Source organism: Acartia tonsa, chromosome 9 (assembly GCF_053477335.1).
Source record: "Acartia tonsa isolate MP-2025a chromosome 9, ASM5347733v1, whole genome shotgun sequence".
Taxonomy (NCBI): Eukaryota; Metazoa; Arthropoda; class Copepoda; order Calanoida; family Acartiidae; genus Acartia; species Acartia tonsa.
This window is the reverse complement of record NC_137268.1, coordinates 25,915,240-25,928,683: the sequence shown is the minus strand read 5'-3', so window position 1 is coordinate 25,928,683 and position 13,444 is coordinate 25,915,240. Positions and strand designations below refer to the sequence as shown.

Genomic DNA, 13,444 nt, shown 5'->3' with positions numbered 1-13,444 from the left:
CTTAAATACAGGATACTGTTTCAGGACATACTGAAATTTTTAGAACTTGATTATAGACATGTTTTACTTATATAATTGTACCTTGTTGTAATAGGAATCAGTATTCCAAAAATCAGATGAAAAGGATATTTACATCATATAAAAATGGATATATGGACATTTTGGTAACATTTGATTTATAGAGTTGCTACACTTCCTAAATCATAGTTTACTGTTATATGAATCATTATGTCTAAATTAACTGTCTTGGAAAGATGGACTTTTCGAGCTCCATGGTTTCAATCCTTCAATGGAGCCTTGGTAACACTTTTTTCAGATCTCAGCTCACAGAAGGGCCAGAAAGACGCTCTTTAGCTTTTTAGAAATGGCAAGAAGAATGAAAGGCAGTTGCCATTTGAACTTATAGTCTAAAATTACTTTAAGTTGCCTTTAGGGCAGCCCAAAGACGGGTAACCAAGAACCTCGATGTTTTAGATAACTCGCGTATTGGCAAAAAAAATGCAAAATCACCTTCTACCACTAAGAATGCTTATAGAAAGCTAAAATTGCATATATAAGCTTATATTTATGCATAGAACAGGTATTTGTACCGCGACCTTTGATTGTCTTCATTTGGTTACATTATGAAATTACCTAATATACAGTACGGGACAAAATAAATGTCTTGATTACTGATTAAAAGTCCTTGTTTCTACTTAAAGTTATTTCTACCGGTTTTCTATAGAAGATCTATATCCTCCAAAAATAGTATAAAACCTTTCATAACCTTTTAGACTTCTTTAAGATAGTAAACTTGTAATTTATTAGACATGGCTTACATACAGACACAGTCAAACATTCTACTACTTCTAGAACTTACTAATATATAATATTTGTCAGGTTACGAGCCTTGGAGACGCACACGACCCCATCGTCAGTGAACAACAACTACAAGGGCGGGCTGTCCAACCAGGGGTTCACAACTGTCGGAGAGGAAACTACACAAGTTAACCTAGCCCAGGTACGTACACAAGGGGGGGTTACCAGTGGTTACAACTGTCGGGGTCCGGGGAGGAAACTACACAAGTAAACCTAGCCCAGAGGTTAATTCTTAAAAAAACTATTGCCCCACTAAAATCAGTGAGACAAACTAAAAATTTAGAGGGGATAATTTTGCCCCACTAAAATTTTATTGTGGCAAAAGTTTTTTTAAGAATTCACCTTTGGTATACTATGTACACTATTGTACACACATTTGTCCAACTAGGGGTTCACAACTGTTGGGAAGGAAACTACATAAGTTAATCTAGCAGAGGTATGTACACAAGGGGGGGTTGTACAAAAAGGGTTTCTCAACTGTTGGGTAGGAAACTACACAAGTTAACCTAGCCCAGATACATAACTTGAAAGGATAATGTTAATTAAAAGCTTTTCATACAATATTTTCTTGTCTCTCAATCCGAAAATAATTAAAATCATAGTTTAGATATGTTAGAATCATAAAAGAGACTTCAAAGCTTGCATGGTGATTTCTGTGACAGTTAGGTTAAATGAAAAATGTACTTTGCAATTTTAAATCATTAATTGTCATAAAGTCTGCAAAGCCATTTGAAACACGTATTTTGTTTATGATTTTTTTAGAACAAGGTCTATTGCTATTCTTATATTTTAGGTAACGGCGGCGTTAACCCGACTAAAGAACTGTCTGCCCCGCAATGCTCTGGACGCGCTGTACGGAGTGGCGGAACTCACGCAGACGCCCGAGTTCGAGGTCGGGATGGAGTTGTACAACAAGATTGAAGCCGCCTGGTGCTATACTGTTCCTCCCCCAGCTGTCTGTATTGATGCACAGGTAGGATTATTTTTGTTTCAATATTCTCAGAAAGGTAGTTCAAAGTATCTTTAAGTCTTTAAAACCGGATTAGAACGCTAAAATTAGGCATTGCTGTTGCTTTAATGAGGCACGATGTAGGTCTACATAGAAATGTCGGACGTCGGTGGACACGCTGGTGCCGCAGAAAATCGTTATTTTTTTCGGATTTTGTTGTCATTATTCGCTGAATTGTACAATTATTAGACCAAATTAATATTTTCATTATATCACGAACAAAATAATGGTTTAGCTACCTATCAAGGATATGTTGTAGGTATTAAAAACTAAAAATACGACTGAATTTTTTGCTACTCTTATGGTGTTGTGGACTACCCAACTAAAAGAAATCAAAGTGTTTTCATGCTAATAACCAACTGATAGCTTTCCAGGAAAATTGTAGATTTATCGGTCCATCAGTTTATCCGTTCTTAATTTTATATTCAATGTAATAAAGGGGATCATTTTTTTTCGCGTATTTTCCGTAAAGTTGTCCTGTTAAGTCAAATGCGCTTATTATGTCAAACTGTTCTTAATGATGACCAAATGTATATAGGAGTTGGCGGAGGATTGCCTGTCTATCTGTGATGGAGGTGCTGGTGTGGGACTAGAACACGATCCTCTAGCCAAGGAGCTCGCCACCATCCTCAGAAAAGAGTCCATTGAGGGGCTGCTATTTGTTCATGATAAGCTTTCTGAAAGGTAAGATTATAGCATTTTCGTTGAATATTCAGATCAGAAGCCATCTTTGTCTACAGGATCAGAACCTGGAAGCCTAAATCCACAACGTAATAAGTACGTCATAACCACCTTAAGTTTATATTCTTATCCTATCTTATCTGACCTAAGACAGCCTAATAATCATGGAGTAGGCTTCCCCTCCCACTATGACTAAAAATATATAGTAGAGGGCCCGAGGGGGGGGGGGGGGGCTGATGTGGTGACGGTGGCTGTGGTTACTAAAACTGCCTTTTAAATAGTAGAAAAGTAAGAGCCACAATTACCCTGTATCTTTTATTTATACAAATTTAAATTAAAGCATTTAAAATTTGTAAAGTTTGTAACAAACAGTATCTGATAATAGTTTCTGTAATGTTGTATGAAGTGTGATAATGACATAGAGAGGTGCTTATCTCCCCCATTCAACTAAATATCTATTAAATGGAATCACACACTTAGCTTTCAAATAAGGTTTAATTTTATATTAACATGAACAAAGGAATTCTTTCATAAGAGATATCATTATGATACACTTAATGTATTCATTAGGATGTAACATTTTCTTCATTTAAAATAATGCGACTAAGTTTCAGAGCAAATTAAATTTTAAAAATCCGCAAAAAGTCTACCTATTCATAATGGAAACTTTATACCTAGTTGACTTACTAAAGAGGCTGACTGATTCTCATTAAGTCAAATGCATTAACTTTTTAAGAATTTTTTTAAAATCTGAAAAAGCAAATAACATTTTACATTGAACTTGTAATTTATTTTTAGAATTCAATTTAACATTATTTAATGTAAATTGAATTTACATTTGGCCCAGGGAAGGGAGAGGACAATGCCAGTTAAATAATTCTTTCTCCCAATTTTCACTTAAATAATGATCATAAGCTACCAATGGCTAAATTTTGCATATAAAATTGATGATACTTTATTTATTTCCCTGTATTTTATTCCCTTTGTGAACTTTCCTCATTTAATTGAGATTATACCTGTCAATCTATTTGTATTTCCTGTTACAGTTTCAAACTAAATTGACAATGCATTTGTTTTACAATTTAAGTTTGCTCTGATTATAATTTCTGACTCTTCAGCATACGTTTGTGGTTCTTGCTATTGATATCTGAAATAAAATTGCCTTTACACAATTGAAAAAATTGTATGCTGTTTTTTGTAGATATAGGTCTAAAACCTGGAGCATTTAGATAAAGTGTTCCAACAAATAGATAAAAAACTTGTTTTACGTGCTTTACATAAACTAAAAATCTTATGCTAAAAATGTCTGTATTAAAAAAGGGAGAGGTCATTTTCTAGTAAATCCCGTAAAGGTGTGTGTTATAAGGCCTAAAAATAGTAGTAGAACGATAAGGTGCTCTAGATATATGTATTCCCTATTGAATAGAACAATAGGGAATTTTTTTTTTTTTTTTTTGATAACCGTACCTGGATTATCTAAAAAAAATACGAAATTTCTATCAAACGCTTTGTTTGGCTCAAACTGACAAAAATTTTAAAAAAATATAATTATAATAATAATGTTTTCTATAGGTACAAGGTAAAGGTTAAGAACAATCTATACCATTAAACAAAGGAAGAAGTCATTCTTTACAGGTTGATTTATTATAATTATATTTTTTTTTATTTGTGTCAGTTTGAGCCAAACAAAGCATTTGATAGAAATTTCAGATATTCCAGGTACGGTTATCAAAAAAAAAAAAAAAAATTTCTTCCCTATTGTTCTATTCAATAGGAAATACAAATATATAGAGCACCTTATCGTTCTACTACTATTTTTAGGCCTTATAACACACACCTTTACGGGATTTACTAGAAAATGACCTCTCCCTTTGTATTTGTAATTAATTAAAAAATTTAGAGATAACAATTTCGACGGTTTATGGCGATAGTTGGGGTTCTGCCGCTATTTCTTCCCAGTTCCACATTGTAACTCATTAAAACAACTGCCATGCCAAATTTTGGTGCTGCAAATTTTTTTTGGTTAAGTTCCTTTGCCTTAGGCGTTGTTTCAAAAAGTATCTCATCCGCCGACCCTCTTTATATCAATCTTTCAACTCTGCTCATTTTTATTTTGAATGAGTGCTAGCTACTAAAGTTGTGAGATAAAGATTATCTTATTGTTTAAAAGTTGTCGTATTGTTGCTTTTTATCCTCAACTAGAGTCACACCCCCCCCCCTTTTTTTAAATTTTAGTTTTAAGAAAAAATGGAAAAATTTTTGGTTTGAAGAGATATTTTTTCTAGGCAATTTCTCTTGTGAGGGTAGGGGTACCCTCCCACAAAATAGTTGTAAACCTTCCCAGATACCTGTTACTTTATTATGTTTAATTTACAATGAATGCTACATAGCTAGGTATATTAGACATAGTTTATGATTATCATATTGAAAAGTTTGTCCAAGTTTGCATGTGTGTCAGGTATGCAGAGTATGTGAGCTGCACTCCTCCTCCCAGTATTAACAAATATAATTAATCTCTCTTTAGAAGTGTATAAAAACATGTGCATACAATAACAGCCACCAAAAATTAGTGTTTGGTTACTCATATGTTGATATCTAAAGCATCGTTGGCAAAGTCTTTTATTAATATTACCAGGGTCCTAAGGGATGGTACTCAAAGTTTTAAAATCACGTTATATCTTGTTTGTTTAATCAAAATCTTTTGAGTACTTTTATTGCATTTTGATTGGTTGGTTATAAACTAATCCAAACTAGAAGTATACATACTTGTGAACAGATAGTTTAATGGGTATTTTTTATCATCATATTGGCAATTGTCTCATCCCTTAAGATCCCTAAATATTAAGAAGTTTATGTTCCACAATGCACATTAGGGCAAATCAACCAAAAAGGGGATTTAATTATTTAGTACCCTTAAAATTCATCTCACAAAAATTTCATTTTATACTTTTTTGTAGGTTATTTAACAACAAACAAATTTGCTTTCATGTTTTTTTCTGTCATTTGAAAGGAACATGGAGATAAAGGTCATTTTATGAAGGTAGATAGAGAATTACCAGATTAACCCCTCCCGAAAATAGCCCCCCCCCCTTACCCTATCCATCTATCTATCCATCAATCTATCCATATATCTATCCATCTATCTATCCATCTATCTATCCATCTATCTATCCATCTATCTATCCATCTATCTATCCATCTATCTATCCATCTATCTATCCATCTATCTATCTATCCATCTATCTATCCATCTGTCTATCCATCTATATATCGATCCATCTATCTATCCATCAACTATTCATCTCTTTATCCATCAACTATCAATTTATCCATCCATCAATCTATCCCTCTATCTACCCATCCATCTATCTATCTGTCTATCCATTTACTTATCCATCTATCTATCCATATATCTATTCATCTACCTATTATTATGAAGGTAGATAGAAAATTACCAGATTAACCCCTCCCGAAAATAGTCCCCCTTTACCCTATCCATCTATCATTCCATCTATCTATCCATCTATCTATCCATCAATCTATCCATCTATCTATCCATATATCTATCCATCTGTCTATCCATCTATCTATCCATCTATCTATCCATCTATCTATCCATCTATCTATCCATTTATCTATCCATCTATCTATCCATCTATCTATCCATCTCTCTATCCATCTCTCTATCCATCTATATATCGATCCATCTATCTATCCATCAACTATTCATCTCTTTATCCATCAACTATCAATTTATCCATCCATCAATCTATCCCTCTATCTATCCATCCATCTATCCATCTGTCTATCCATTTACTTATCCATCTATCTATCCATATATCTATTCATCTACCTATCCATCTATCTATCCATCTATCTATCCAACTATCTATCCATCAACTATCTTGAATTTCGTGTTTAAAATGTCTAATTAGGGGTTTTGGTTATCAGGGCAATATGAGAATTTTTTAGTAGCGCAGCTACCCTATCACTAGCTTTTTGGGCCCTTTAAAGTGTAACTAGGTTAATTGTAGTCCGATTTTAGTGTTCAAAGTGTCAAATTTGGGGTCATGGAATTCATTTCAGTAGGAGGGGAGGGGATGGTGTAAATGGGGGTGGATGGGGATCCTTATTTTAGCAAGCTACAAATTTCACTTTATTTTTATGTTTAATAAATCCATTATAAATGTGGGCATGATTAACATAAATTTTTTTAACTAATATCTATATTTATAATGATATTATGATTCTTGTTTACTGTTTATATGTATACTAGCGGCTTCGCCCCTAGCCTCTAGGGGATTTGCCCCAAGAGGTAATTAAACAAGGATGACAACATCCATGAAAGAAGCGAAGCTCTGAAATGGAAGGACAAACGAACATTAACACTTGTGAAGTGTCAGAACTGAATATTAATGCATGTCTATACAAAATTGTAATTAAAACTGATTAAATACATGTTACTGTTTAAGTACATACTGACGTTTTTAGGACTTGATTATAGAGATGCTTCGCTTATAACAATAGACGATATTGAAATAGGTATCAGTATTCAAAAAATCAGATGAATAGGATATTTTTAACATTCAAAACCATTATTTGTTGTCAAAAAAGTAAAAATCAGCTTGTTATAAATGGATGTACGGACTTTCTGGTAACGATTATAGAGTTGCTGTGCTTTCTAAGTCGTACCTAACTGTTGTAGAAATCAGCATGAAAAGTTTGAGATCGATAGGACAATTCTAGCCTGTTTAAGTTAAGTAAAAAAGCTAACTGTACCAGACTGTATCTAAGGAACAAAACAATAACTGATTAATATGTACATCCCCAATATTGATACATATTTAATAAATACATATTTAATAAATTATATTACAAAATTATTTGTCTGTAGATGACAATTAGTGGTTGAAAAGTTTTGACACTCATCTTAATGAACCAACCAATAAAAAATCAATTAAATTTCCTGAAGTTCTTATGCTAACGAATATAAAAACGTTATTATAAAACTTTGAAGTTTGGGGACTAGTGTAATTAACAGTCCCCTCCCTTTCTAAATAAAACTGCTGACTTTAAACATGAATACCCTGTAACTACATAATTTAAAAACAAAGCATTACCAATAGACAGACAGATAGACTACTTGCTAATTCAAATTTAGAATGATTATAAGAACCTCACGTTATTTGCATATTAACTTTACCTTTTCGCAGTGAGGTAGGGGACATTGGGCTGTTTATAACACTAGTCCCCAAAGTTTTACAGTTGTGTGTTCAAACGTTTTAACTACTAACTTTAATCTACACAAGGGGTAATTTTGTGTATTATCATTGGGAATGTACAACAATTTATTGACCTTTGTCTTATTCCTTTAGATCCCTGATATTTGTAATAATCTATAGAAACGATTATTTAGTTACATTAAAACATCAAACATAAAGAGGTTTAGATTTAGGTTTAGCCCCCCCCCCTCTCCTCCCCATCCTTTAGTGCAATAGAACTTGAAAATATTTATTATTAACTTTAATTCTAAGTCAGAATAAATATTTCCCAATATGTCTATGTTTTTGTGTCTTTTATTTATTTGAATTATATCTTTAGTTTTGACTTTAAAAGTGCATTTAAACGCTTTTTCTTACAAACTTTTCGTGCACTTACGTTCAGAAAACGGACTAAAAACCCCTACGGGGGCGCGGGGGGGTAAGTGAAACCAGTACTGGCGATTAAAATATGTCTTTGGGTAATCAAATATCGTTTTTTTAGCCGGCGACACCCGGCGAAAACATGTTTTCTCTTACTGTCTACTTAAAAGTTAATTAAAAAACAAACAAAAAAAAACTAAAATCTTGACTTCAACTAGAATTATTTAAGACTAAATTCTTTAATTTGTGTTTTTTTCTTTTATACTGTCAAAATATATGTAATGCATGACTCATCAGAAGTTATTTTGTCTAATTACGTTAATTTTAAGAGATTTTATAATACTTTTAAAATAGTTGGTGAAACACAAAAAGTATGCCTTTTTCTGTAAGAAAATTTTTGCATTTCTTGACTTCCATGCATTAGAATGCTTACTTAAAAAGCGTATTTTTACGATTCCTTTGAAATCTGATGTACATTGGGTATGATAATACTCATAGAATGTTTAAAACTTGATTTGGGGGTGGTGAATTGTTGCCCCTTGTTGCCCCTATGTGCAATGGTATGAGCCTACATAAATATATCAATGTTTCTTCCTTCTTTATTGACTGATATCACCATTGAAAAAAAAACCGTATTTTATTTATTTAATTAACATCAAAGTAAAAAATTAGATTAATATACAAAGCCCTTTTTATAAAAACTTAATTCATTTTAAAGAGTAACTATAGTTTATTCGTTTTGAAAGCATTTTATGGCTTACATGTTATTTTGTTACTGTGCATGGTGACATAATAAAGCCAACTTAGTCTCCATCAAAGTTTGGACCAATTTATTCTTAAATGGGAAAACTACGAACAGATTAGGAGTTGGGGGAGTAAGAGGGAGGGATATATCTATGTATAGAGGGGGAGGGAGGGGGGCGGACTGGATAAAGTTTCAAGTTCAGAGAAAGATGTGGTGTGTATGAGAAAGAGAAGGAGGAAAAGAAAGAGAATTCCATTAAACTATTCTATTACATTTATTTGCCTCTTTCTTTTCTTTTTTGTCAATTTGTAGCATCAACATATACAATGTACATGTCTAGGTATTTTTAACAATAAAGTTAAAGAGATTTTAAAAGGATTATTTGAGTTTTCAATTTGTATGATCATTTTATTTATTCACTTTCCATTATTTGAATAAAAGAGAATTAAATAGGTTATGTATTTGGTATCTGTTAAAAGTAGGTCAATAGATGGTTCAATTGTCATTGACATTTGAAAGGCATTTTGATTCCACTTGATGAATTGAGTTCAGTACTTAGTAGTACAATAGTAAGGGCTTCTACAAGAAAATAAAATAAGATGTGGATAGTAATACCTTCGTTATATCTGATAAGGAATTATTTATGTGATACTGTAGGTTGGGCCCGAGACATATTTGGCCGGATAATGAAGTAGAAAGTAAGCTTTCTTCATAAAATGATGTTTTATAAAAAAAAAAGGTTAAAACTTAAAATTATTTTCTTTTTAATTTTACCCTACTTCAAAGCAATTAGTCTCATGAATTATTAAGAATTATAGAAAAAATGCTTGTGACTGTTTAACAAGATTTTTAGTTCTATAATATTAAAGATTATATTGCCGGAGCTTGCAAAAGGTCGGATATCCGGCCCAACCTTATGAGATAGATGGATTTCGATTTCATCCTAACTAAGACAATCTTGGCTTTTTATGGTTCATCTTAACCTTATTCATATAATAAATAAAAAAGTCACAATAACATGGCAAGGAAGGAATAAGTTAAAATAATATATATTAACTAGTGACGGGAATCCGGATCCGGAATCCGAATCCGGAATCCGCCCAATTTTCGGCCAATTTTGGAATCCTAATCCGGATCCGGAATCCGTTTTTTATAGCGGATTCCGGATTCTAAATTGGTAGGCTAAAATTACCGTCCTGAGTTTTTTCTTACAACTCCCTCGTTTTGAAGGCAAAGATCACCCCCCAACACACCACCTTCCCCCCCACCCCCCATTTCTTCCCATATAAACCACGAAGTTGATATACCAGCTGATAACAAAGAGCTCTCATTGTCAGGCCAGCGATCACGTGATGAGCTATTCAATTCCAAGACCTCAGATTGGACAGCCAACGATCACGTGATGAAGTGTAATCCACTCACCATCAACTAAGCCCTCTAATTGGCTGTACAGTGATCACATGACATAAAAATATACACACTCCCGTTAGAAAATACCAAGCACATTTTTAGGACTTAAATTTTTTCTACATAACAAATTTTAATAATTACTAATGTGATGTAAATGTTTTAGTTATGCTGGAAGTCAACACTTTAAACAAATCAAGGCTTCAACCAAGTAACATAGTGATAAATTAACGAAAAAAGCTCTCCGTCTGTGACGGACGGCCTTTTAAAATACTGCTAGAATCCGGAATCCGAATCCGGCCCAAAAATTCGACGGATTCCCATCCCTAATATTAACTAATAAAATTCTTCAAGAATTGTGACAAGTTTACATGTGAGGCAATTATTCTAAAACTTCTTTTTATGGTTCAGTACATCTTTATACTTTCTGTGAAAAGAAGAGATAATCTCCGTCTACACCTCCCATTCTTTTAAGGAAATTGCTTTTCAGAATGAATGATTTGATATATCACATTATAAAGTGTCAATTGTCCCACTTTTCTCATACATTTATATTATTTGTTCTCTTTAACAAAAAGGTGTTGAAGTAAGTATGAGTTAAGATAAATAAAACCGTTGAAATGGGAGATTATAACGAAAAAAACAATGTATGATAAATTGATATACATTACCAATAATGATAAACAACCCTCATGTAGATTGATATAGTGTTATTTAAAAACTTTGAACCAACCAATCAAAATTCAATAAAATTACCAAGTTTTTTTTGCCAACTTATAAGATAATTTGGTTTTAAAACTTTGGGTACCACTACCAGTATAATTTACTGTTTAATGTTCCCTCCTCTGAATGGACATTACATTAGTTAAGGCAAGGAAGGGGCTAGGCTTAGTGTCACTAAGAAAGGTTTTTTTAAAGAAAAGTATATTTTGTCAAGTTAGACATATGTAGATATGAAAGAGGACTATCCACGAACAAGAGCACGTGATTCTAAGTACCTTCCAGCATTGATCCTGAGTATTTTCTTTCAGAATATAATAGGTCACTATCAATAATTAATATATTGACGAGAAAATTTATGTTTCACCACTTCAAGTTGAAGAAAAGTAAAAAAATGTCCACCATTTTTCGTTAAAATTCTATCAGACGTTTTGTTGAGTTCGGGGTGTCTTTAATTGTCCATGTTGCCAAATGATAAAAATTAAAAAAAGTCAAAAGCACATTTACTATATCTCATATGTATGTTTAAATTAATGCTAATATGGATTAATTTACAATCTTTATAACACGAGTATTCGCATATGTATCATCAAATATCCATTTTATTAAAAGAATTAGCTTCATAAAAGTTTTAAAAATCAATTAAAATACCTAAAAAAACGTGGTGAAACATAAATTTTCTCGTCAATATAATAATAATATATGGTGACCTATTATATTCTGAAAGAAAATACTTAGGATCAATGCTGGAAGGTACTTAGAATCATGTGCTCTCGTTCGTGGATAGTCCTCTTTTAAGGCTTATCGAATGATTTTTGAAAGTAAAAAATCTGTTAAATAAAAACTCAGACAGTTGAACTAAATTATTTAATATCAAGGATATATCCATTTTTGTAAAAGTTAGTACTGTTTATTAAATTTTTACATACTTGGATTAATCTGGTTTGGCATATTTTTTCTGGCAGATAACCTCTACTACAATGGAAAACAAACAGACGGAGACATATACATTTCAATTATGGCAAATCCAAAGCATAGGAGAACAAAACCTATTATGTTACAGTTTGTACTCTGTAAGTATTTTTTCACAAAATAAACAAGGATGACAACATTCATAAGTAGCGAAGCACAAAAGCATTAATGGATAATCTGACCAAAATCGGTTATGGAACAGATGTTATAGACCAAGAAATGTTTGAAAAGGGATAACTTCACAAAGATAAATTAGCAATCGATCTTAAATAGCTGATGAGAAAAAATCGTAGCGAACGGACAGACAAAGTGAAATATAGAGAAGCTTCGCTACTAAAATAGTTTAAATAAGGGAAAATTAAAGCCATTGAAGCAGTGTTCTGGAGCCGGAGCCGGGAGCAGCAACATTTTTGGTGGAGCCGGATCCGGAGCCGTATTTTTCGTTAAAAACGGCTCCGGCTCCGGACTAGCTAAAAATGATTTTTTAAAGTAATATTATAATTTGGCAACGGTCTATTTCCATATAATAAACTGAAAAACTATTGTTACTTAACAAATAGACACACATCCTTCTACTTTTATATAGCTTTAATCAAATAAAAGCAAAATCTTTTATATTATTTATTTTATTTTATCAAATTCAACAATGAAAAAAAATTTATATATTAATTTTAAGGTAGGAGCCGGAGCTGGAGCCGGAGCCGGAGCCGCATCAAAATTATACGGCTCCGGCACCCTGCATTGAAGGAATTGAAATAAGTTAATACCAAAGTTTTAGAGGTATTATAAACTATTGACCAAAACAGATTAATAAGATTTAAAAATTTTCAATAAAGCTTACATTTTTCTAATCTAAGTTTGAAATTAAGTTTTGATAACTTTGTTTGTAAGCCTGTTGTGCTGATTTCATACACTTTCAATTCTCCAGCTATATTGCATCAAACTTTTATCTAAAATATGTTAGGATGTATAATGTACATATATTGTATAATTAAAACAGAATTGCAAAATAATTTCATTTAATAAATTAATGACAAAATAAAGTGATAAATGTAATTAAGAAATTAACACCCCCCTCTATCTTAAAATAAATTAAAAATAAAGAGGAAGGTTAGGAACCCATTTGCTTTTTAATAAGATCTGGCAGGTTAGTTTAGGTTACTTGGTAGCCCCGTAGGTAATGGCCACACAGGGATAAGGCTCTCTTATAAAAACTATACCCCCTCACTTATTTTTAATTAATTTTAATAATGAGGGAATGGGTTTCAATGCTGAACATTCATTTTGAGAGAAAGCACCAATAAATGCAACTGAAAGCTTTTTCTTTTACCTAATCAGTTGATGTTATAGGATTTGTTAATCATTTAGAAAAGCTAGGCCTTATAATGTGCATTCTTTCAAATCTGTAGA

The 13,444-nt window shown here is 32.3% G+C and overlaps 1 protein-coding gene across 1 annotated transcript in view; it reads left to right on the top strand.

The window, feature by feature from the left end:
• Positions 1 to 13,444, top strand: part of LOC145328626 (protein PALS1-like) — a 75,236-nt gene that overhangs the window by 39,621 nt on the left and 22,171 nt on the right. The window contains exons 10-12 of the mRNA XM_080172384.1: positions 880 to 1,000; positions 1,652 to 1,831; positions 2,406 to 2,551. Coding sequence (XP_080028510.1) covers positions 880 to 1,000; positions 1,652 to 1,831; positions 2,406 to 2,551 — 447 coding nt within the window. The remainder of the gene's footprint in view (positions 1 to 879; positions 1,001 to 1,651; positions 1,832 to 2,405; positions 2,552 to 13,444) is intronic.